At 41.0% G+C, this 26162-nt stretch overlaps 1 protein-coding gene across 2 annotated transcripts in view; it reads left to right on the top strand.

Annotated features, from left to right (window-relative positions):
* The window catches only part of ARMC4 (armadillo repeat containing 4), an 87336-nt gene extending 73121 nt beyond the window's left edge, over positions 1–14215 (top strand). For both annotated transcript variants that reach the window (XM_035902432.1, XM_035902431.1), the window contains exon 19: positions 14102–14215. In XM_035902432.1, coding sequence (XP_035758325.1) covers positions 14102–14215 — 114 coding nt within the window. The remainder of the gene's footprint in view (positions 1–14101) is intronic.
* The last annotated feature ends 11947 nt before the right edge of the window (positions 14216–26162 follow it).

Genomic DNA, 26162 nt, shown 5'->3' with positions numbered 1-26162 from the left:
AATTGTCAGATATTAAAATTAGTTTTCTTAATTGAGAGATACTGGGCTTAATGTACAAGGGCAGAATGCCAGGTAATTATTTTTGGCATTTGGCTGATCAAAAATAGTTTCCTTGTATGTAAGGAGCTATACAAAGAAGCTGAACGTAAGAAGTACGAAGAACAACATACATATATATACACACACATATATATACATATGTATACACATGAGTAAATAGAGGCTGAATTGTCTCTCAGGCATCCTTAACGTACTGAACTATGCATTCATTGTTGTCATCTATGAAAACTTTCTTTTTTCTTCTTCTTCCTGTATCAATCCCTCAGTTCAAATTGGCTTCAAGCCCTAGTCATTGTAATCTCTTTTATGTTGCCATTTCAAAGAGCACTCTCTTTTAAGTAATATGGCACATCTTATTGCTGTCTCTTTCAAGGTACAGATGCTAAGGAAAAGTCCTTTTGCAATGGGTAGATTGTGGGATGGGCTCTAGTGTTAATGTTCCTCCTCAGTGTTCTGTGCTTTGGCATAAAGTTTAAAGGCCTGACGAGGCTGCCAGGGGACAGGAGGCTGATGAGAATTCTGTCACTGACTACAGTGAGGGCTGGATCAGGTTATGATGAAATGGAGATTATATAACAATCAATTGTATGTAAAAGCTAAAATGTATCTTCTCCTAGGCTATAAGTGAAGGTCCATATAATTTCACTTTATTAGAGATTTTATTTTATTTATTTTTGCATTTGTCTCCAAGGATGATAATTGGCTGTATTTACCAGCTGCTAATCAGTACAGAATTTCTTGCAACAGTTTATGGTAATTTTTAAACTCTGGAAGTTTTGAAGAAAAAATGTTAAAGTAAAAGAATATTGGTCAGTATTGCTAGTTAATTACCAGAGTAATCAGAGCCTAATACACTACAAATTATACATTATCTTCAGATCTAGGGAAACTGGAAAGCTTTCACTACAAGAAACACATTGAGGTGCTGGAGTGCATCTAAAGAAAAGCAATGAAGCTGGGAAGGGTCTGGAGCACAAGTCTTATGAGGAGCAGCTGAGGGAACTGGGGTTGTTTAGCCTGGAAAAAAGGAGGAGAGCTCATCAGGGGAGACCTCATGACTCTCTACAACTGCCTGACAGGAGGTTGTAGTGAGGTGGGTTTTGGTCTCTTCTCCCCAGTAACAAGTGATGGGACAAGAGGAAACAGCCTCAAGTTGTGTCAAGGGAGGTTTAGACTGGTTATTAGGAAAAATTTCTTCACCAAAAGGGTTGTCAAACATTGGAGCGGGCTGCCCAGGGAAGTGGTTGAGTCCCCATCCCTGCAGGTATTTAAAAGACAGGTAGACAGGGTGCTTAGGGACATGGTGGTGGACTTGGCAGTGTTAGACTAACGGATGGACTTGGTGATCTTAAACGTCTTTTCCAACCTAAATGATTCTATTCTAGATAGAAAGTGAATGTCTACTCATTGCATTTGTGTTGAAGATAAAGATAAAAGTAAAAAAAACCTTTCCACGACATAGGATTAAGAAAGCAGGCACTCATAAAGGTGCTTCCATACTGCCATACAGATATGATAGTTCCAAATACTGAATTCAGGGTAAAATATATCAATTAAGGCTCTGTGGAAATATAGAAAGATTAAAAATCTCCAGAAGGTATTTAGAACACCTAAAATCAGAATTGTCCTCTGGAGGTCCTGTCCTTCACAAATTCTTGCCTATTGCTTACCTTGTGCATAGTTATGTGGGATGAATCCAGGTTTATTTGGTCTTTCCCTCTCTGTACAGTGTATATATGCAGTCTGCACAAATCCAACAGTCACTAGTCTGGATTAGCTCCTTCACAGAATTCCAAAGAGAGGTAATTGCTGGACTCCAGAGGCACTATAGGCTAATGGGGCGTATATATATCTAAAGAAGGTCTGTCATACTTTTGTACTGGATTTCCTGGACATTCACTGTATAGAGGCTATTTTATTAGTCTTTTGCTTCTCAAAGCATTTTGTCTTATCAGTTGTATAGTCTATTCATGTGCAATGATCTTGTTGCTATTTGGAAGTGTTGAACTGACCACCCTTGGATTAAACAGCACTCTTCACCACAAACTCTTAACAAAGTTAAACCGCTATGCAATGCGCTATGCAATGAGAAGGTAAAGTCCTAGAAAGGATAAATAATTGGTTAAAAATGAGGTTAAAAATCAAGTTTTGCAGCCAAGGGATCTTGCCATTCAGGATTTCGTAAATGATAATGGGAAGGGTGGTGAATGGTGAGGTTGCAAACTTTGCTGACAGTACTAAATTCTTCATGGTAGTAGAGATGAGAGCCAGGTGCAATCTGCAGTTCACAATGCTGAGCCATGGAGCTCACATCTCCTGTGCAAGTGCATCACAGCTCAGTGCAAAGTTTTTACCTTTCATGAAAGCATTGGATTTACTGTACTGGACATTATGGCACACTACACGTGCAGCAGATGCAAAGGGACTGCCAGTAACTATCTGTTGGAACTGAAAAGATGTCTATATATTTGGGCAAGGTAATCAAGTCTTCACAAACAATTTGGACAGGAAAATTTTCAATGTAACGCACATCTGGGGACACGCTGAAGCCCTCTTGGAACTTGGGTTTTCTTTGGACTGATCAGGCTGGTCTTGTTAATCTTTCTGTTCTTCTCATAATTCAAGAATTCTCATAAAATTTGCAGTTAAATGTAAGGGTTATTTATCTTCAAATTTCTATTGACTTCCTGGAGAATGGGGGGAAAAAATTGATATTCTCTTTAATCCCTCAGCATCACAAATGCATACGGGGAAATTGTATTTTGAGAAAACACTCTTTGACAAATGCCAATATTCTATGTAAATACGCCCCTGTTCAGGGAAGAATGTTAAGTTCCTTAATTTTATCATGATACAAACATGTGATGCAGTGTTTTAATGAAAAAGAGAGTACATTCCCCATGTAGTAGTAGTGCTTTGGCTTACACCAGCTTCCCCATATGGTTAGAATTAGGTGGCAGCGTGCCCCAAGTAAACTCACCCAAGAATGTCCAACATGCTGTTAATAATGTTTTTGTGCTAGCATTAGTGCTGTGAAATAATATTTTGGGTAGCTAGTTAACTAACCTTTCCAACCATTTCATCCTACCTGGGATACAAAGTAACCACCATACCGAGTTTAGAGTATGAATCATGATTCTTTTTACCTTTTGCAGTGTTAGCATTCGGCTAGAAGACCCACATGAATTTTTTTTTTCTATATTAAAGCCTAGAGTTGCATGGGTTTAGGAAATTAATTTTCACATCTTCCCCCACATGCTTTAACCAGCTTTAGCAGAGCTTTTATACATGTGCTACAACCTCCACTTGCCCAAGCATAACTTTCTTTTTATAAAACTAAAAAGCCCAAGCAAACACATAAGCCAAAAACATCCCCAAAACTTGAAGCTTGGAATTAAAGCTGAGAAATTACTCAATGAAAAAGTTGAGGAACAGACTTTTGCTCTAATCAGAGGGAAGTTTTAGATTTAACTTCTATTAGTGAATTTTTCATTCCCTACTTCATGGTTACGTCTTTGGAGAGGGAAGGAAGCAGATCAAGGCCTCTAGTATGTCCTGGCTGGCAAATACAAGGCAGGCAGGCAGGTATTATGGCTTGCCTGCAGATTATACAGTGTCTTTAAAAATCTCTGATCTCACAAAGCTTCCAAAATCCAGCAGCCACTCGAGCAGCCTGTGGCCAGAGTGAGTCTTCAAGTGGTTCTGGGGAGATGTTTTGCTTCCTTTTCTAAAAAATATCTAACTCCACTCTAGAGAACTATACACAAGTCAAATACTTGCATTGAATATGACCTGAATGGAGTAGTAATTCAAGCTTCCCCTTACGTTTTAATCACCAAAACCCCACAGCATTTATCTGTCACTGTAAGTGTGCATGGTAGTGTTCTTCCACAGCACAGACTTTAGGGAAGCATATACATTTCCAGCACTAGTAAATATATTTTATGTTCCCTACATCACACACTGTTCATAAAGCAATGCTCAAGTGACTCAGAAATTTGGGCTGATTATAGGAAGCTGACTCCTCAGTATAAAATAATTTATTCCATATGTTTTTCTCTAATAACAGAAAAGAAGCAGTTTGACAATCTTGAAAAGTAACTTCCACTCTGTGTTCATCACTGCTTTCATTTTTTTCTGATATCAAACATTTAAATCTACAGATACGAATGAATATGTGGACTGTACACGGACCTTTGTCCGTGGACAGCCCCAGCTCATTTCTTGCTCCTTCACATTCAGTTTTGTATTTGTATGAATAAAACTGAGCTGTGTTCCTACCATCTATACATGTATTTATGCTGTGTTCTAATTGAACATTTTCTAGTACATTTACTAGTCTAAAACCCGAACAATACCACTCATCTTCCAGCTTATGTAAATGTATGCACTGTTGCCACCCACACATCTAAAAACATGAGATTATAGATCAGTCTTCTTGCATGCCACAAAAAACCCAGCTTTAAAATACCCTGCCTGATTATTTGAAATAAATGCTGTTGTATGGATCTACAGTGAGAACATCCTCCTTTTATCCCCAGACTTTGATATGTAAGGCTTATTAGCAAAAGCACCCCACTAGTTTTGATTATAATGATCATATATAGGCAGAGAGACAAACACTTAGACCGTTGGACCTAAAGCTATATTAACTTTAGAGATGAAAATCAGTACTTGGAATTGAATACAGCAAAGAGTTTGAAGTCAGTTCACGCATACCAGTAGATCTAACATAGTTTTAAAATACTAGAACAGTCAGATTTTTTACCCTGCTCTCAGGGTGTGACTTGAGATTGCAAAATTTGTCACTAGTCTGGAAACTGTGGTGTCTCTTTGCTGCAGTTCAATGTTGTCTTCAAAGAGAGACTTCTTATAGTGCACTTCAGGAATATCAGGCAAACTAGAGGAAAAAAATGCACCAGGTTTTCAGGGTATTGCTGAGAAGTCAGGCAGAACCCATCAGTGGGGGTTAATGGACAGCTGAAACCTCCTTTTTTTCCTTTGACTTGCTGCTGATAGTTTATTTGCAACTGCCCCCTCTTAACTTTTCGTATAATCTTCATATGACTGCTAGAGATAGACAGACAGACAAAATGACAGTATTCATTGATAGTAATGTTAACAAATTCAGAAAACCAAAACTGAATTAGCAATTCTCTCTCAATTCCCTGTACTACCTCCTCAGTAATACTTGGGAAGGAAAGGCAAGGTAGAAGTCATGCTCCTTTAAAATGAAAAAGAAAGCAAAGTGTGAAAAAGCAGGTAAGTATGGAAAAGGAGGAGGAAATGCAAAGAAAAAAGGTTCTGGCTGCAGCAATATAAGGGAAGGATAGTCTCCAGCATGTTGCTGAGCCAAACTAAATTATGAAAGGGGAAGGAACATCCATGACATAAGTTTACTGTTTTGAATGCCCATTACATGTTGTATATAAGCAGGCTCTTGTTGTAATCTTAACAAAATGAATTTCCAGTGAATTGAAAAAAGCTTTTTTAAAAATGTCACTCCCCTGAGATCAGGAAAAAGTTCTTTATTCTCTCTATCCCACCAAAAGCCTTTTATATGTTAATCTTCTCTTGAAAACTACAGTGAAATAAAAATAAAATAGAGAAAGTGGTTCAAATAAAAATATGCTGTAAGACCCTGGGCTTCATCACTTCTGGATTATCAGATCTGCCTATTGCTTTTTGTGGGATGAATTTCATATCCCATAAGACTCTTTGTGCATTGGAATGTTCATGATGATTGAATTCTTTCTTAATATTGCACCAAACTTCTTACAGCTGAATGTAGATTCAAACTATCTGCCTTTACAGACTCTGACTGGTTAGATATAATCGTACCTTTTAAACAAAGATTAGAAATCATTTTTATTACTAGTTTTATTTAGCTACATTACCTTTGCATGGTATGTTTATATTTAGTTAGACTTACATCTGAAATTGTTGGAAGTATCCCTCTGAAGTCCTATAAGTAACAACTTGAGGTGGGAAAACCTTTAAACTTCATGTATTTTGAAGTGACCTGCAAGTTCACAGTTTTTAAACTATTTTACATTTCATCATTTAGCATTTTGTTCACTTTCTCCTTGTCACTGATATTCAGAGTTCTCTGCCCATTTATCATGCCTTTGCACAAAAGGGGAGGCATCCTTCTCTAAATAATTATATAAGAAATAGGCAATTAATACAGATGAGGTGGAGAGAGAGCTTTAGGGTTTATTCATATTTTGTAGATATGTAAAAACTCCCAAGTATGTATATGTACTTAAAGTGTGTATCCCATAATTCCCTTTAGGCATTCAGGTTGTATGTATTTCTCCAAAGTGATGCAATGCATAAAACCTTACTGGAGAGTATGAGAACTATATTCTTATTTTGTATTTTATTAGTGTGTGCTCAAGAGGATTTCTTTTCAAGAGTCCTATCCCCCTTGTAGTAGGCACAATTCAGATGTGTTGAAGAAACACACTCCTTGTCCCAAATACCTTTCTGTTTACTTGTAATACAGGAGGCAACTAAACAAAGTAAATAGACAAAAAGGGACAGATAGCAGGTAGGAAAAACAAAAAAAAATGAAGCTGTACCCAGAAGGATTTTAAACTTCATGGCATAAAATCAGTCAAAGTTCACAGAAGCTGTGCATCCTAAAGAAATAGAAAAATTTTATGGTAGGGTACCAGTAATCAGATGTTCAGAATACTTCACAAAATCTATCAAGCCCTACTTTTCTTTCTCCCTTGCTTCCCAGCATTTTGTGGGATTCAGCTTACCAACAGCTGTGTAGCCACAGGCACTCACGTAGGAAAAAGCAACAACTTGTAGAGGAAAAGTCACCTGTTGTTAAGTCCTGAGATAGGTGAAATGGTTTAATATCTGGAGGTGCACCACAAACTGCAGACAAATTTGTTCTCATCCTAACATGTCCTGCACCTGTTTGCAGAGAATGCACGGGTTTGCCTGCCCTGTACTCTTCTGCTGGTTTTCTGAGGAGGAAGGGAAAGATGAGAAGGAAGAGGCAGCTCCTGGGCAGCCTGCTGACCACCACCACGTTCAGGTGTGCCGTAGCCCAACCTCCTCATCCCCTCAGCCATGCCTGAGTGACTCCCAACGTTGGTTATCCTTTTTCCATGGCTGCCAAAATGGAAATGTGTTTCATGGGAGAGACAAGGAAAAGACAGGAATAAGAGGAAGGGAAAAGAAGCCAGGTGCAATCTTCCTAGGATTTCTCCCACCCCAGCCTCAGAGCTTCAGTTCCCACCTCTTTACATTCAAAGTGAGTGAATTAGGCTACACCAGCAGCTGCTCTGACTTTAGTCCCAGAGAAGAGAGACCTTATACAAGAGGGAATCAGCACAGTAGGTGCCTGCCCTGCCCATCTTTTGCCTTTACTGGAATTTCTTGGTACTGGATTTTGTACGTCTGCTAGCTCAGAGTGTTCCCTAGCACACAGGACTTTACGTCTGAAATCTATTCTCTTTGTGCCACCTGAGAAAAACAAAATTAACAGAAAACACCACAGAACTTGCACAAGCATCTTCTTTTTAGGAGGCCATGCATGGGACATGTTGTCTTACCCTTTCGCTCAGCTGAAAGAGGAAATCAGGAAATCGGCCTGAATTTTAGTTTAGAAACAGTGACTTAGCTTAACCCTCATGATGCTTTGATTGTGGAGTATGTTTTATTATTTATAATTTAATTTTATGAGAAGTATTTTCATAGGAATATGTGTAACATAACACTCAAACTAGGTGCTTTAATATTTTCCAGTGTGCAATGTGGTGTTGAAAGTTAGCAAAATGCTGGCTGGATCTCGACTGATACTTTCTTGGATAAGCTTCTACCATATGCTTTTATTTAAAGTATTTTTTTCTTTTAGGTTAGATTTATAAAAAGCATGTGAGAAATGTCTTTTTTGGAAAAGAGGTGTTACGCAATTAGAAAATCACAGTGCTAAAAATTTAGCATCCTTTAGGAAATACTGCATGTAAAAGAAGTCAGATACTAAATCTATTTTTTTTTTAAAAAAAGGCAAGTCCTACCACCAACTGGAAATGCTATGTCAATCTACAAGATGTCATCACCAGCTCAGCAGATAGAAGCAGCAGTTGTATTGAACTAAATGTCTTTAGTTCCAGGAATGTTAAGCTCTATGTGAACTCTGACTAGCTTCCCAGTATAGATATGAATCTTGTGGAAGGAGTTTGTCTGTATTTCCTTCTGATTAGAAAAAATCAAATAAAAATTATTTTACAGTGCAGAAAACCTAAAGAAGCCAGGAAAAAAAAGGGCATTAAATAGTCTTTTTGTAGTTATTCTTTATTCGTTGTTTGCATTCATGTTCACAGGACTCCAGAGTATTGAATAGGCTGATCTTTTATCTGTTTTATATGAGCAAGTGATCCTCTTTCCAGCAGTATTTTTCTACACTTTCCACTGTTTTGGAAAACTTGTTGTAGAAGCATCACATGACTAACCCTTATTTAAAGATTAGTACATGCAAAACTGTATTCTTTCTGAAATCACCACTTCCTATGTTTCCTGCTTCCTACCTCTGAGCCTGGAAGCTGCAATGACTGTGACCAAAGGAAGCTGAGTAGTTACAAGTTATTGTACCCATACCTGGAACATCACTAACATCTGAGATTTTGTCAGATTCGGGATTTATTGTTGCAAAACTTGTCTATGCTTCTTCTGCTTTAAAATTCCCTTGAGCTACTTTTGTAGAAGTCAAAAAATCTAGAAAGACATCTTCATAGAAAAGATAATTACTAGCCCATTTTTATTACTGTCTTATTCATCCAGGGATCCATACCCATTTTGGAATGACACTTTTACAACTCTTATGTTGATGCTTATATTATCTTGTTGGAAATAATAATTTTTCAATTGGTTATTTTGTGAGTGTAGAGATGGGATTTTAAGGAAGCTGTGCTATCAGACAGTGGAAGGCGGCATCATTTATGATGCATGAATATCCAAGCAAATATTATGGCTTATTCACCATAATTACCTCTTACTACTGCCTTGAGGAACAAAAGACTTTCCATTTTTGTCACACCTTTGGTATGCCAGAAAGCGTAAGACCCAAGAATGAGATTCTGCAAAGCATGTCTACAGAGCAACAATTCCTCCTCCCAGTCTGGGGCACTACAGACTGGTCGGCCTCCCATTGGTCTCTGGAGAAATTATGGAGGGAGCCCTCTTGGAACACATTTCTGGGCATAAGAAGGAGAAGATGATTTGGAACAGTCAACATAGATTTACCAAAGGTAAACCTGATTGCCCTCTACGTGTCTAAGTTTGTAGATGAGAGGAGAGCAGTGGATGTCATTTACCTTGGCTTTAGCAAGGTTTTCAGCACTGTTTCCCACAGCACACTTCTGTGCAAGTTAGGATATATTATATTCTAGGTGGGTGAACAATCAAATGGATTAAAAATGGTTGGATGATCCAGCTCAGAGGGTAGTAGTTAACGGGTTGTACTCTACCTGGAGGCTGGTGACAAGGGGAGTGCCAAAGGGCTCGCTCTGTTGGGACCATGTAGCATGTTTGTCAGTGCCCTGAGGAAGGCAATGGACTGCTTACTCATAAAGTTCGCAAAGACACCAAATCACCAGTTGGGGCAGGGGAGACGGTTTTGATACACTCAAGGGAAGAGCTGCCATTCAGAGATACGTAGGCAGGGCTGTGAACCGGCCAACAAGAATGTTATGAAGTTCAGCAAGAACAAATGTAAAGTCCTGCACCTGAGAAGACCTTACACTTGCAGTCATACAGGCTAGGGACTGACTGGCTGAGGAGCAGTTTTACTGAAAAGGGCATAGAGATTTTGGTAGAGAGCAAGCAGAACATTAGCCAACGGTGTGTCCTGACAGCAAAGACACAATACTGGGCTGTGTGAACAGGAGCACAGCCAGGAGATTGAGGGAAGTGATTGTTCCCTTTAGTACTCATTAGACCACACCTAGAATACTGCGCCCAGCTTTGGCCCTCTAATGTGGGAAAAATATGAATCAACTATAATAGGTTTAGAGGACCACCAGCATGGACAAGAGCTGGAGCACTTGCCCTGTGAGAAGAAACTAAGGAAACTGGTTTTTTCAGCCTGGAAAAGAGAGAGCTTCAAGCAGACTCAATAGCAGCCTTCCAGTACCTACAAGGAGGTCAGTCATCAAAAAGACAGAGCAGTGGTGCATGACAAGAGGTCGAGAGACAACAAGCATAAACTGAAACAAGAGTGGCAATGTAGGTAAAAACTTCTTCTCTATGAGCACAGTCAAACACTGCAATAGGTTGCCCACAGAGGTTGTGCCATCTCCATCATCGGAGGTTTTCAAGATTAGGCTGGATAAAACCCTGAGCAACCTGGTCTAACCTTGAGGCTGACTCTGCTTTGAGCATGACATTGGACTAGAGACCTCCTGAGATTCCTTTCCATTCTGAATTATTCTATGATTGTGCAATCCTAATATAGTATCACAATTCTGTGCTATTTTAAAGCTGGGTTAGTAATACCAAAATCTTCTTAATTGTTCTGAATATTTAAATGATTTGGCTGTGTGTTGCTCTTGCTTTTGGAACCCAGAAATGCTACATATGCTCTGTACGTTCTCCAAACAGCTTGTATTTGTGCTTATTTGCTGGTATGACGTGCTAACTGTGCAAAAAATTTTGGACTCTCGCCTTAGAATATAGAGCCCTGCCAACAGAAAATGAAGGCTACATAGTGCTGCAAATGCTTTCTCTGTCTATGGAAAGTGCCTCTTAGGTGCCAGAAAGAAGCATTTATACCACATGCTTTTTTACTGCTTCTCACATCTGTTAACATTTACATGTGTCAGAAAACAATACCTGAACAGTAAAGGGAAGGGATACATGAAGTTTAAGGGCGTTGCATCAAGAAGGAGGACAGGTTATATCGCACTGGTGCATTGGAATAAAGAAAGATTTCTTGGACTTGTCAAATATATCTAATATGTGGGTATGGTCTGTGTATGCTATCTACAAATACATTTCCATACCTGAATTGGATGACCCAAATTGCCACTAAATTAAACTGAACCCATGAAAGGGTTAAGAATTGGCAGTTAGGAAGTGAAAGAATTATAAATTCCCTGGTACTTACAAAAAGAATAAAATTTTATTTCACCTAAGGCAGGATTTATATCAAAATCTTCAAAGTTAGATTCCTAAATATGGAATTGCCTACTTACATTGAAATCTTTTGCATTTTCAATAATCTTCTCTTCTGCTGCCTTTTTGTTAGCACAGAAGGAGTAGGTTGACTGACAAATGTTGCTGTATATCCTCAGAGGCAGCTACTGTATTAGCCTGTGTTTCCAAGAATATTTCTTTGAAGTTGTGCTGTGAAAATCCTCAGACACAGTGTAGTACAGGATTTTGTGTGACGTGGCAGTACTTATGGATGTTACCACTGGCAAGTGATTTAGAAGCAACGAATTGGAGAGGAACTGATCCTTGATCTCCCGAACTCAAAAGGAAAAAAATCAGTATTTGATACCTTTATAAAAACTGCTGTTTGAATTGGTTGCATTTGAACCACTAATTCTTTAGACATCTATTTGTGTACTTTTAACTAATGTCATGTAGTAGGCTGTTCTTTCATTCCTAGTCATGATTTTCCAAAATGCACCTGCAATAAAGAGCACGGTTCCCGCTCCCCCTCCCCCATTGTTATTGCTTAATGTGGAGCTCTCCATGGGAAGTGACAGAAAAATATCTATTTTCCTAAGTTTTCTGAGCTTAGAAAGAAGTGTTGCCTAAAAAAATAATTAACCTTGAATTGAATCCTACCTAACATGTAGTCATAATAAAAGAAAAGGTCTATTTTTGCTTTTTACTATATTTCTACTAGACAGTGTATCTCCAAAGCATTATTGTGATGAACTTCTGCTCTTACAAACCGAGAACAAGTCTAATGATGCAATAATAATGGAGGTTTGAGTTCCACACTCACTATGCTGAAACAGCCTTCCACTAGGTCTGTGAAGATGCAGTGAGTAATCACATAAGGCATATAGTTTCCTTGCCCCCAAATTTGAAACTTACGGCTTTACCAAAACCACCGTATGAATGGTATGGGCATACGTATTTTTGGATTTGAGTCAAGGATATGGAGTATCTATACCAGTTTTCCTCTTTAAGTTTTACAAGAAAGTTGTGAGGCACCTAAAGAAACACTTTCTAGTTTAAGCTGATGATAAATCAGCTGGTGGAGGATAGCAAGGAGGAAAGATCTTCATCCAGCAGTATTTCTTAAGAAAAAAAAGAAGTTAAGCATTTGAGAAGACTTGCATTCTGGCCTTTGTGCTTTGTAGAGCAGCTTTATCACTACACAGGGTTGTGCTGCTTGGTTTTCCTGATGGTTGAAGTCAGCGGTGAAATTTCCACTGACTTTTCCAGGTGCTGCCCCTGGCCCAACATGTGCATGCCAATAAAATATAAGAATGTAAAGCTTTCTCATATCATTTTCCCTCGTGTTATTTTAGTTCTGGGGTATCCCTTTAGGAGCGTTCACACTTTAAAAATACTTGTCTAGTTATTTGTACAGAGACATCTGATTACATTAATGCAAACGATCGGAGGAATTGCTAGAACAAGTTATCACTGATGCTTAATTTACGTAATACTCTTTTTGACGTAGTTCAGGCCCATCACAAGCACCCTTACAAGTTACATGTAGGGGTCAAAGGGTGAAAGGTGACTGGCAAGATGCTTGTTTTGTACATTTGGCTAACACAAATGCTTCCTGGAGTATAAAATGCTTTGATCTCTATAAGCAAATGCCATATGTGTGCAGCTGTGGCCCATGCCTCACGATTGCTGGAAGGTTAGAAAAAGGTAGCATACGAATTTGGTGTCTGCATTCAATTTATGCTTTTATATTTAGCAGTTCATAATTTTCTGTAATATTTTAGCTGTATGAAAAATATGCACCAGAGTTGAGTGATAACAGATTTCCCTGTGGTTTGACTCAACATTGTTTGGGTGAACACAGAATCCTAAGTATTTCAGACTGAAAATACAGCTTTTAATTAGAGCTGTCTGAACTTCAAAATACCTGAATGCACATTAAGCTTGGCAGATTTTCAGAAATCTGAGGATTGCGTAGAGCTGATTTAAGGTAAGCAAGAGTCTCCTGTTTTCCAGCATATGTTGCATTTGCAGTTGCATCACTGACTTGCACTGGGGAAGTGAGATCCAAAGCCATTATTAATCATTTTCTGATATGCAAAAATGATTTATCATGAAGGCCTGTTTTACGTCATGCTTGTGTTGAACAGTACCTTACTCCAAGGGAATTTCCATTGGAAGAATTGAGTCACTCCTGGAGTAAAGGATCTACTCCACATGACTGAAAAGCTCAATCAGCTCCAAAAGTTTGGTGCCTTTTTTGAGCTTTTATTTTTTACTTTTACATGCAAATGTTTAAGAATGATATGCCCAGATATGTGTCCCTCAAGCAGTTTAACGTGAGTGGCTTGCTGTGACTATGAAGAAACCTGCTGCAGTCAATGGGACACGAAGGTCCATTCACATGGATCCAGTTTCATGATCAAGGTCAAAAAAAAAAAAAGTATGGCTTTATTTATTAAAAATCTTGAGTACGTACAAATATACTGGTGTACCTGGGGGGGAAACCATGATTTCAATTAAAGCATGTGCAGTTTCTGCTTACAAGAAAAAAATCAAGTCATAACCAATAGACAGGTATGATAGAATAAACAGAAAATCAGACATGAAAATAACAAATTACAGGTACAAACATGATAAAATATAAAGCATTGTGCTCTCTGTGCTGTATGCTAATACGTATAGGTATACAAAAGTATACGTATATGGGTATACACACCTATGTACAGATATATCATACAGTATTGTTGATACAATTTTTAGTATTCTATTTATTATGTGTGTGAATCAATTCATGCAATTGCTCTAGCTATGATTGGAATACTATGGAAATAATAGCATACTTATTTGTTTTTCTTACACTGTTTCTCTTTTGTATTTTTGCTAGCTCCTACTGGCTATGGTAGGCTCTACAGATGAAACTCTGCAGGAGGCAGCAGCTGGTTGCATAGCAAACATTCGCAGATTGGCTCTAGCAACAGAAAAAGCAAAGTATGGCTGATGCTTTAGCAGCTTTTACCAGCACACTTGTTTTGCAATACATTTAAATAGATGATTACTCCTTCTAGCATCTGTATTTCGTAGCAGAGCTCATTTATATGAGCATAATTTAATAACAAAAATAAATCTGTGGAAAATTATGTGTGTTTTTACATTATCGGTTTGTCATGTCTCCATTTTATAAAACACCTAGTTTTGTGTGTCTTTTGATGTTACATCTTTCAAAAGACCATCAGTTAAGATATGTCAAAGACTTTTTTTATGATTAATATGTTTGTATTTGAAATTCATTGTAGATATAAATGGGTTTGCATATCTGTGACATTACAATAAATTTTCTTTCACTGCGTGTGTGGTTGTGCAGTGATTTATGAACATCTTGAACAATTCCCTTCGTGCTAAAGTTGTCCAATCATCCTGTCATTATGTTTTTGTCTGTTTGATCACTTGCAATTCACAGGAGAGGACAAAATACAGATACATCAATCTCACATCTGGTGTTCTGTAAGGACTGCAAACAGCTGTAGCAGTAGACATCACTCCAAATTTCCTGTTTCTACCAACATCAAACAAAATAGTGCTTAATTTTATAAGTAGCTGGTGAGATGTGTTTTAATTAACATGTGTTTAACTCAAATTTAAATTTACTAGCTGTAAATAAAAAGTGGAAAATTACATTTAGATTTGCACATTATCTTGTGTGGTTTTGTTTTTAAACTGAGGACAACATTGTATTGATGTAGTCACTTTTCTGCATAAAATTATATTCAGAATCAGAGTTGCTTTCATTGACCACATAGACAATGACTGATAGTATAGATTACAGACCCACTGTATGTACTGTGCTCAACTAATAACACTAAAGCAGTTCCTTGAGAGCAGTAATGTCTTAACTACGAGAACAGACTGCTGACAAAACTGAAAAAAACCAAATGTTTAAATAACTTGTGTTTATCAAGTACTCACTTCTTAATGCTTTTTATACTGCCCCTTAATAATTAACAATTTTCTTGGTTTGGAAGCGGTTTGTAATTTCATTATTTTTCTTCTAACGAGCATGGCTACTCAAGGCAACTAACTTAACTGCTAACAGAAGCTTCTAAGGAAGACATAATGCAAGTCCAAGTTTTTATTTGTGTTTTCTCTGAAGCAGATATGAAGGCTCATTTCAAATTTTATTTTAGAATGATGCAATTCTGAAAAAGGAGGATTTCACTGGGCCCTTAGGGAAGGTGTAGAGCGTATTTTAAAGAAAACAGACTAGGACAGGTGCTGACAGTGTGGAGATCAAAATATTAATCCAAGTAGTATTTTTTGATCAATGCGAGTACCAACACAGTCATGGGGTTGTCACAAGTTCCATCAGCAACCAGCAAATGCTGATTTAGTTATTTTCCAGCTCTGCCCCACAGACCTGGTATGTTATTTTGAATCAATATATCCATATTATTATACTGATGTCACAGCTGTAGTAGTATCATATGCTTCATCACTATACCCAAAAATACTCCTAAAGTGCATGCTAGTTGCCAAATTCATTTGGAAGAGGAGAGGCTTGATTTTATTTTTGTCTTTTCTGTGAGAGAAGCTGTAGATGCAAATAGTAGTTTATCACAGTCTTGCTTATGAAAAATATGTAAGATGGTGGCTTATTTTTCTAACTGTTGAGGGGAAAAAAAACCTCCCTGAAAATAACCATTGTCCATAACGTGACCTCTCAAGGCACTCTTGACCGTTTAGCGTGGATTTCAAAGGGAGTAAGTTCTGAAGTAAACTTAATTTTATGATACAGGTGTCGGGGCAATAAATCTCATGTTCCTGACAATGAAATGGCCTCAGCTTGCCACTCTCGCTCACGCTGTTAGCCCTTATGCCTCTGCGTAGTTGATCTGAAGTCTTTATTTTAAGGCCTCAGACAGTTAATCCCAGACTTAAACTGACTTACTTGTGCTGCTTTCTTTTCCTTTACCATGCCTGCAGTTTTTAAATTCTGTACAAGGGTAAGAAATGATGAAATTGATACAGATCGCCACACAGGCGAAGGATCCGTATTAAAAAAAATGCATCTTTTTTTGGCCAAAACCAGTGGATTCCACGTAATTAATAGAAGGATGTTTAGTTGTTGGAAGACAAATAAATGAATTGATCCCTGGCTCTCTGAGCGGTGCAGTACAGCGTGTCCATTTGAAAAGCTTCCTCTTTCTCAGCGGGGCTGTGTTGAGTTTCACAGGACTGCAGCCCTCTGAAAAGGGATCCTGACAAAGCTGGGTCCCGCTTGCTGCTCATGCCCCCCTCCTGGCAGCGCCCGCCGGCCTATTCAAGCCCTGGCACCGACTGGCGCAGCCGCTGCGGCCCAGGCCCAGTGTTCCCACCGCCTATAACCCAGCAGCGGCCAGCTCCCGCTCCCGGCTCCCGTGACTGGAAGGGAAATGCCTTCACTCCTTTCTCTTTCCACCAGCTGCTACTTCTCCACATAAACCTGTAGCCTCTTAGGAAATACGGCTATATGGAGCACTGGAGCTTGATGTATATCCAGTGCCAAGCCAGTTGATGTGTAAGTCAATAGAGTTTTACTTCAGTTGCAAAACCAAAGTGCCTCTGTCCCCTTCATTTGCCATTGGCTGCCCAGTCTGCTCTCTCCTTGTTTTCTCTATGCATTCCCTATATTTCCACAGTCTTGTAATAGGGGTTGGGGTTTTTTCAGTTTATTTACACTGATGTTACCATCAGCAGAGAGTATCCGTCACTTTTCACAATTTTGGGAGCGAGCTGCCATGCTCCAACTTAGAGGCATAAAGCCAGGCCTGCTCTTCACCGGCTGCTCCTTTTCACCTTCATTCCTCATTTTCATTAAAATGTCAGAAAATGTAGAGGCCAAGTAAGAAAAGTTGTCACGAGAAAGTGTTGGTTTGAGTATGGAAATACTATGGTTGATGAGGAAAAAAGTAAGAGAGGAAATCTTTCACCTTTATGCAATTATTTCTGGAACCTTAAAGGCTCACCACATCTTTCAGTCCACGCATCTGTCAGCAGCAAGATAGCTTTTCCTCTACCACTCCGTGACTTTATGATTTATTGCTTGGTGACAGATAACCATTATCAATAATTTAATTGTCCCAGGATGTTCAAACTGCACATTTGAATCTGGGATTTATGTTCATTTCCTCTTAATGTTCATGCTAATGACAAGTGCATGTGTTCTGACACACAATATTGTCTCCAAGCTGTTAGGGAAATATAAACTCCACGGCCTGGGTGCAACGGATCTGCGTTATATTAGGGGCTTTGTTATTCTGCTCCGTCACTGAAACTTTTCTTTGGCGAGTAAATGAGCTTGAGATTCACGGGGCTGTCTTGAGGATTGACTCACTAATTTGTTTTAGGCTAACCAACCGCTTTGTGTGAAAGCACGGTACCTCTTTCATTCCACGTCTCCTAAAATGAGTCGAATGAGCTGCTGACGCCAGGGGTCAGATGTGAATCGTCCCAGGAGGCTGAACTAGATAATATGTTAGTTTAAGAATTTCATCTCATAATAAATTAAATGGTTGTTCCTTGCACATTTCCACCAAAATGATCTTTGTTTTACACACGACAGCAGAATGACTGTGATGGAAACACGTAGCAGGTTTCTTCAGCAGTGGTATTCAAGTTTCCATGTGGCCTGTTTGCAGAGCTTATTTCCAGAGTCAGAAGCAAGCTGCTCCCCCACTGTAAACTGCAGCTTGTGTCTTCTTTAGCCACTTAAGCTCTGCCACACACCACTCAGGATCCAGAACCAACGCTACATCTGGGCCACTTCTCAGTTCAGACAACCTAATCTTCTGCTGTTCGGTGACCTGGCATGTGCCAGGGCCGGCGTGCCTGCACCCCCAGCCGTTGCAGTGGGAAGTTACATCGCACTGTTTCTGAAGGAATTAATTTTACCAATTATGTTCCCTCCCCTGCGTAAACAGAGATGTTCCTCAATGCTCAATATTTTGCTGCTTTGGCTATTGAAGCCAGCCAGAAGTCATCCACTTTCATGAATCTTTTCCTTGAGTGCAATTTTACATTGGAACATGTGCTTTTCATCCTATTGCCTAGTTATCAGTTCAGTAATACTCACGACTTGCTGGGAAGGATTTCCATGGACAGCATCACCATGGCTTGTGTTTATCGTCTTGACTTGTTTCTGTGCTATCTGCCAGACACCTTTCAGTTGGCAAGTTCCTCTCTCTTTCCTAGTTGTTGTCGTTGGCAAGTTACTGTGTTTTATCCTAGTCTACATGGAGCACTGTACCCTTCAGCTGCTTGATCTTTCTTCTACAATGACTGTAATCAATTCGACTTCAATCACAGATGTTTTCTTTCTGAAAGGTTCATAAACCCACGTAGGGAAGCTTTGACTTTGGCTACCAAATTATACAATATTGCCTAATCCCGACTTTGGTTACCAAATTATATGATATTGCCTAATCCTATCACCTTTGCAGTTCTCCAGTGGCACAAAACCATCTTCACTTCATGTGTTTTCTTCCATCATTTGGGAATCCTGACGTGATGACAATGTAGTAGTTGGCCAAGTACAAGTAGTTGCTTGTCATCATTTTGAGTACGTATTGGAGAAAGGCCAGAAGAATGACATTATACTAATGCTGAACCATGAAACAATAGGTCATAACGCAGCAGTTTTCAGTCAACTCCCCATTGCGCCAGGATCCTGGAGTGCCTTTAGAGGTTCTCCACTCTTCATTAGGTGAGACTCTGCCTAGAAGCTTGGGGGGGTGGTGGTGGTGGTGTCAAAATTGTTTGTTACAATCGTGGTGGTAAGGTTTTGTCCAGCCGTGCTGTGACACACCCCCACTGCTCCAAGGGGCTTGGTGAATGCTGGAAAGCAACACAAGAGCACTCATGATTCAGTGGGTACCTCTGGCAGCGGAATATTGGTCCTATGGCTGAGCCTTGAACTGCACCTTCTAATACCCTGATTAAATAACTAGGGATTTGTGTACTGCTTCTGAAAAAAAAAAAAAAAAAAAAGGCTTTAATAAAAACTGTAATTAAAAAGTTACAGATGCTGATAAAATTAAAAACACATGATGTGAAATTGAAATGATTTAGTGTTGAAAAATGTTGGTTGATTCAGTAGTAGTTAGATTTCCAAATAACTTGTCTTGAACAAGCAAATAGTTTTAAGCATTTGGCTACGTGTCTTCTTTTAAAAAAATGTGAGCACAGATCATGTTGCTGGTTCCCTCTACCACAGCCTGGTAAAGGCTGCGCTATAAAATTAGTGCAGTAAACCACTCATCTTTCCAGTTGCTGCATTCTCTTCTCCAATTGACAGCCTTTTGGGGCCTCCTTGGCTCTTCAGCGAAAAGCACCAAGTGCAGTTCTGTTGCTCTAATGAAAAAATAACAACAACGTCTGGGAAGCCATCGCATGATGCAATAGCCGTGCTGCTCTGCTTCCTTTAATGTGATGAAGCTTGCATATTTGCCTGGCCCCAGTGTTTCACTCCTGCCAGTATTGTACTGTAAAGAGACTTGGCAGAACACGTTCAAAGGCTGTTCGTGGTTTTTCACTCAGCATTAAACCTTCCAATGACGGAAGGGTGGGGGAACCCATATTGGGACAAACAGACACTCAAAAAGTAAAAAAAAAGAGGAGAAGGAAGCTGGTGGCAGATGGTCAGCGATTTAGTAAACCTTGGTTGTGGGACTGGGGTTGATTACGGCCGAGCTGAGCCCCACTGGAGGACGTTACCAGGTATTAAAGCAGTGGGTCTTCTCTGCCCACTTTCCAGGAGGCAACCAGCCCAAAGGAAAAACAGCTTCTAATGTTCTGGGAGAAGAGATCAGTGTTGCTTCAGCCTGATAACCAAAGTCACGCCATCCTCAATAACTGCGCTTGGTCACAAGGGGTGCGATAGTGCAGAGGCTCTAGGATTGCCACTTCTTGTGTTGTGTTTGCCCAGTACATGGAAAAAGACTGTCCCCGGGGCTGTCAGTCTTGTTCTGCAGACCTTCACTGGACTCACTTATGGCTGATTTTCTTTTTTAATTACACCATTTGGAAGGCAGACTACCTAGTCCTTGCCCCTGCGTGAGGTTAGGCAGGAAAATATTCAAAGTGGAGCTGGAGCAACTCTTGGAGAGAAATATTCCATGTGCACTTGCAGATGAGGGGCAAAATATGTTCAGAAGCAGAAGTTATGGTCAGATTGATGCCTCCTTCCAACCCATTCCACAACTGTCTGTGGTGGGGTGTCATGTAAAAGGAAAAATATTTGGAAAAGCGGACATCTGTGGGCCAGCCTTGGTATGCTTCCCAGAATGTAATGACTAGGTGAATGTTTTTCAGCGCAGCAACTAAGGAGTATAGGTGACTGCCAAGCACTGGATCTGATGTGGCGTGAAGAGGTACAAAACAAAGAGGAGTGATTTCTCTGAAGAAACTGAGGCCTAATTCTTTCCAAACTCAGCATTAAAAAAAAACCCAAACCAAAACCAAACCAGAACTCCCTTCAGTCCCCCCACATTGCATTTCGGATTATCTTTAAGACACTTCCATTCTGCGCATACGCTCGTTTTCACCAGTCTCGGGGCGCTACAAGTGCCAGTGTAGACTCATTATTGTCGACATTTCTAAATCAACACAGTTACTGAGATCTATGTTATGATTTTAGTTCCACTGGCAATTACTGATATCTAATTACCACTTAATCTGTTCTGAACTTTGTAGGAATGTGTAATAGAAACCACTTTAACTTTTGCTAGAACTGAATTTGAATCATATGTCTCCTCTCTGACATGACTGCCACATCCACAGTCACCATCCCAAAGAACTGAAATATATTTCAGCTTTAAGAGGAAAATACTCCGGACTCTACCATGTACATCCTTGTTCTGGGAGATGGGAAATGCAGGCTCAAGTACGCCACAGCACCCTCAGACACTCTACAAGTGTCAGTCTCCATCAGAGAAAGCCAACATGAGAGACGACCATCGTGGCCTGGGGACAGCTGTTCCCATATCATGGACAACCATTACAACCAGGAGAAAATGCAGCTGTAATGCTGGGACCTCAGAAAGCGCTGCCCAAAATGCTCAACTCCAGAAGCAGCTTTAGGGCTGCGAAGCAACTCTTTGCAACCTCAAGTACGTGTCTTATGTCCCTGAGAGGGCTGAGATCGAACCCAGAGCTTCTCCATGGGGTTTCCCAGTGTCATGGGCCCCACTGGAGACCTGTAAGCGTCCTGCAGTGCCGGGCAGGGGCTTGATAAGCACCCTGGGCTCAGGGCTTCCACTGTGCATCTGGCACAGAGAGGCATATATTTTCATAGCAAATCTAAGTGGCAGTTCAGAAAGGCTGACCTAGCCAAAGAAAACCCTGGAAAACCCCACAGAATGAAACAATAAAACCGTCTAAGAATTTAATCCAGTGAGAAAGTTAGTAATCGACAGAGGTCCACCAGATTTACGTTTCTAAAATGAAACAGGCCAACGAAGTAACAAGCTTGTGCTTCTATAATCAACTAGTAGCAGTTTTACAAACTAATAAGAATGTGGAGGGAATTCAGTTACAAAAAGTTGCTGCCACCTGAAGGTACCCCTTCAAGGTTTTAATCAATCAGGTTTGTGGAAAAATAGGTGAAATATCATTTTGCTGGGGCAGGTAACATTTTGCATTGGCCAGTAGCAAGTGGAATGGGCAAACATGTCTTGAATAACTGCAAATGAAATGATGGCAAAACAGCTGAGTGAGAGCCAAAGGGGGCTGCAGGCTGCCTCTGGAGAGCTCCCGACGGCTGGGGATGTGCTGCAAACCCCGCCTGCTGTGGCCAGGAACATTCCCTTGGGCGATAGGTAACAGGGTGAAAATCCAAAGATGAATTGTAGGATATCACTCCTGCCCAAGGAAAATCTAAAGGGAGGGATGCGGGAGTCACTCCCAGTGATTCCCACATCTGCCATCGACATGCAGGTACCCGACGTGCTCCAGCCCCGGGAGCACTGGGGCAGCAGGACTGTGCCCACACACTCTGTTTCTCACCTTGCTCTTTGCTGCAGGCAAAGAGCTGCAGGGAGAGGGGCTGGGCAGTCACACCACTGTGCGGAAGGAAGCAAGGTGGAAAGAAAACTTTATTAAGGAAGGACTTTGTTAAAAGCAAAGAAAGATCATGAAGTTTCTTAGCTTGATAAATGCGTATTTGGGGGTGCTGCATGGTGGGATGGCAACCCAGACAGTCAGAATCCAAAGGCAGCCCCTCTTTTGGGGAATCATTCCAGCCAATGAGGCCTATGAAACAGTGCTGCTTCTACTCGGGAGAAGGGCATGTGCCCTATACACCATATACTACCCTGATGCTGCTCCCCTTTCCATAAAGACTTAAAAGTATATGGCGATACAGATTACCCTCCTTGCTCTGCTATGAGCAGGGAGCTCCAAAAAACCTTACAGAAATTTTTCTTGGAGTGGGGGATCCCAAGACGATCAGTGAGTCAAATGCCCTTCTCATGTCACAGCATTCACTGAAGGTCATGTCCAGAGCCCGCTGCAGTGAGGCCTCACGTTTGCCAGCCCTGACAAGCAGCTGAGCCACAGGGGAAGCAAGAGGACTTGCAGAATGAAAACGTGCATTTGGTTCCATGGCCTGCCTTGCCTCCAGCTCAGACGATTTCCTTCTGTCTCAGTCTGATAACTGCGCAGTCTCCCAAAACCTTCTCAGATGGCTGCTGTCCTGCAGATCCCAACAGAAGCAGGGTGAAAGAAAGCTTACAAAAGGCTTGATATCTCTCCGAGCAGTCTCAGTCTCTGGTAGATTAGCAATGCAAACAAACGAAGGCTTCTTGGAACTAGCCAGAGACTTTTGGCAAATCCTTGTGTTTGTGACTGCTACCTTCATTGCAGATGATTGACATGACTGTGTCCTTTCCAAGCATTTTCAGCATTTCTGTATTATCAGCCACCTGGTCCAGGGCTGCGGAGTCCATCCAAGGGAGGACTGAGGCGAGGCATGAGGACTGCTTGAAGCAGCTCCATGGGTAAGAACCTTAAAAAGCTGGATCTTTTGTGTAAGAATTCATATTCCTTGGCCAGTTTGTAAATGTTCATTGCAAACTATCTAGCGCTGCTGCCAGACAGAATTACCTTAACTGGGACCTTATGGCTCAATCCATGGAGAGTCTCCCACATAAACACAGGCACAAATTGAAGCGTCTTTGTTTTGGAGAGAGTGCTCCAAGCGGGCACAGGCACCTCAGCCGCGGCCTTTTCCAGGACAGTGATAACATTGGAAAAGGTCTTCCAGTTGAGTTCACTGAACTACAGGAGGCCCAGCAGCTATTGAGGGTGTCTTCCTCAAGGGCTTCTTAAGTAAAACCAGCAGTGTGTCTCTTGTGCACTGCAAAAGGCCACCTGTTCCTTCCCCAGATATCTGCATCCCAATCCAGAGAGGCAGATATTATAGGTTCCTGAAGAAGGGTCGACAAATGTTGAGGAGGAGGTTGATTTTCAACTCCAGTAGTTTGTAGCCAGGTGATTTTAGCTCTGTTACCATGTGGAGAAAGACAAACAGCAAAATCCTCTACTAGGGTTCAGCTGTTCCTGAAGTCGCCTCTCCATCTGAGATCCTGGGGTTCATAATCCGAAGGCTGGATCCACAAACCCTGAACTTCCTGGCAGATTCACCCATCTGGAGTAAGACGCTGATACCTCAGCTGTCCTCAGGGAGAGTCTCGGCACACAAGTAGAAGTCTCCTCTCTGTGTGTAACTGTGGCTTGACCCACTCCACCCAGGACCTGATGGGGTGATAGTTTTCCGAAGAAGACCAATGCTTGAGCCAACCACCTGATTATACCTGGTGATCTGGGGTTAGCAGCTAGCAAACAGATCAGTTGAGGATATCCAGGCTTTCACTGCTATCCTAGGCAGGCCAAAGTCCTGTTCACTTTCCCCCTGGTTGGAGAACCTAGTTTATGGGCAAGGTGCCTGGCTCCTCATCAGGAAAAGCCTGCCAGTGGCAGCAAGGTGACCCTGCAGGTGCTGCGTGGACAAAGCTTCTCACCCCGTACCCACGTTTCTTTCCTTACTGAACTGGGGAAGAGGAAACATAGGCAAGCAAGGGTTGCCCTGGTCTATTAAAACAGGCTGCCTTGCTTCAACCTGATGGAGAAGGTAAAGTCCAATAAGGCTTCACTGACCTCCGCTGCACCCTGGGAAGCACCCACGTTCTGGGATCTGGAAAGCCTCACCCTGCAGAGAGGACCATAACCCTGGCTGATGCCGGTGCAGGTGGAGAGCCTGCCTCCAGGAGGGGCCAAGCCACTGTCTGGGCAGAGCACACGTTTAGCCTATTGCTCTGAAAAGAGGCAGGAGCACGTCACGACAGTGCCCTAAACACCATTACGGGCACTGCCTGAATGGGACAGGCACAGCACCAAGATCTGCCCTGGCCCTGCCACGCTGCCCGCCCCAGGCACATCCCATGCCGGAGGAGCAAACGGGAGCCGCTGTGACCCTGCCTTGTGCTTGCACTTAATCCCAGTATTTACCCTGGCAGCTGAAGCAGGTAACTTTATACCCTCTTGCTACTTCGTGGAAACGCTGTGAGGTGACGGGCACCTGAATTTGTTGACAGCTTTGAAGGAAACAATTTAATTATGCAAACCTGAAACTGATTCTGTCCTTACGCCTCGGGGCACGTCCCCGCTGATGGCAGCTGCAGTCCTCCCCCGGGCATCTGAGGGCAGCTTCAGTCCCGCTCCAGCAAACACTTACTGGATGCTTAATATTACACAAATGAGGAATGCTTGCAAGGCCAATGGGGTAGCCAGCGGGATAGCCAACATTTATGTGTACAATCGAATGTGCAATTTGGCTCTGAGCACTTTGTCATATTCTTGGCCTGTGTTTAAAAAAAAAAGGAAAAAAAAGACGAAAACCCACAAATCATATTTAAGCTAGCAGAATGATTTGTTAAAAAACAGGCAGATTTTTGAAGTACTGAAAGGGCTGAAATAGCCTGAATAGAATAAAAATTGACACAAATTTTTACCACAATGCAAAAGCAACTTGAACTATTCTAATAAGAGTTTGCTTTAATGTTCATGCATGTCTTCACATCCTGCTTTTGGCAATGGCCAGAAAAGAACTACCGAAATACTGTGAGAAAAGCTGTTCTCATGTTATTTCTGGCCCTGCTGTAATGCATGAAATCAGGACATCTCATGAGAGAGACTGATATTCAAGATTTTCAGTCTATTTTTCAGACAAAAAAGTCTGAATACATATCTAAACTTCTGGGTTTAGTCATGGCTAGATCTCAAAGCAACAAGAAAGGTATCCCTGAGATCACAAGTCAAATAGTCACAATACAGAAGAAAAGATAACAGTGACATTCAAATAACTTGGAGGGAAAAAAAACCTGCAAAGCGAATATTCACTCGACCTGCTAAGGTGGATGGCTCCTCATTCTCAAAACAACCCTTAATGCCATTGGGGAATTTCTGAAGCTTATTCATAAGGTGGATGTGGGTTGTGATTAAACCTAAAATACTTGAAGACACCAGCAAGTATCGTAGGTAGCGCACATGTGTGTGGCTCTAATCTGTCTAAAAATCTTTTTTGATAAACACCTTCAGGATCCAAAGAAACGAGGGCTCTATGAACTATACGGTTTCTGGTGCCCCTGCCAACTCTGAATAAATACGCTGTGTGTGTAGCCAAGGTCTTGGAGAATTATTTCCTGAAAACTACTTTAGAACCAGAAGGAATTAATGAAGATGTGCCAGCTATTTCCTTCGCTGGCTTGCATGCCTCAGCCTCACCAATAATAAATAGTAACGGTTTATACACGAGTTATGCTGCTACACCTCATGTTTTGCGCCCTGCAGAGCCCATCTATTCTGTACACAAGGAGGAAAACACAGACAGAGTATGAGCTTGTTGCCTCTCCTTGGGT

The sequence above is a fragment of the Egretta garzetta genome, unplaced genomic scaffold (assembly GCF_000687185.1).
Source record: "Egretta garzetta isolate BGI_Z169 unplaced genomic scaffold, ASM68718v1 scaffold369, whole genome shotgun sequence".
In the NCBI taxonomy this organism is placed as follows: domain Eukaryota; kingdom Metazoa; phylum Chordata; class Aves; order Pelecaniformes; family Ardeidae; genus Egretta; species Egretta garzetta.
This window is presented reverse-complemented; position numbering and strand designations above follow the sequence as displayed.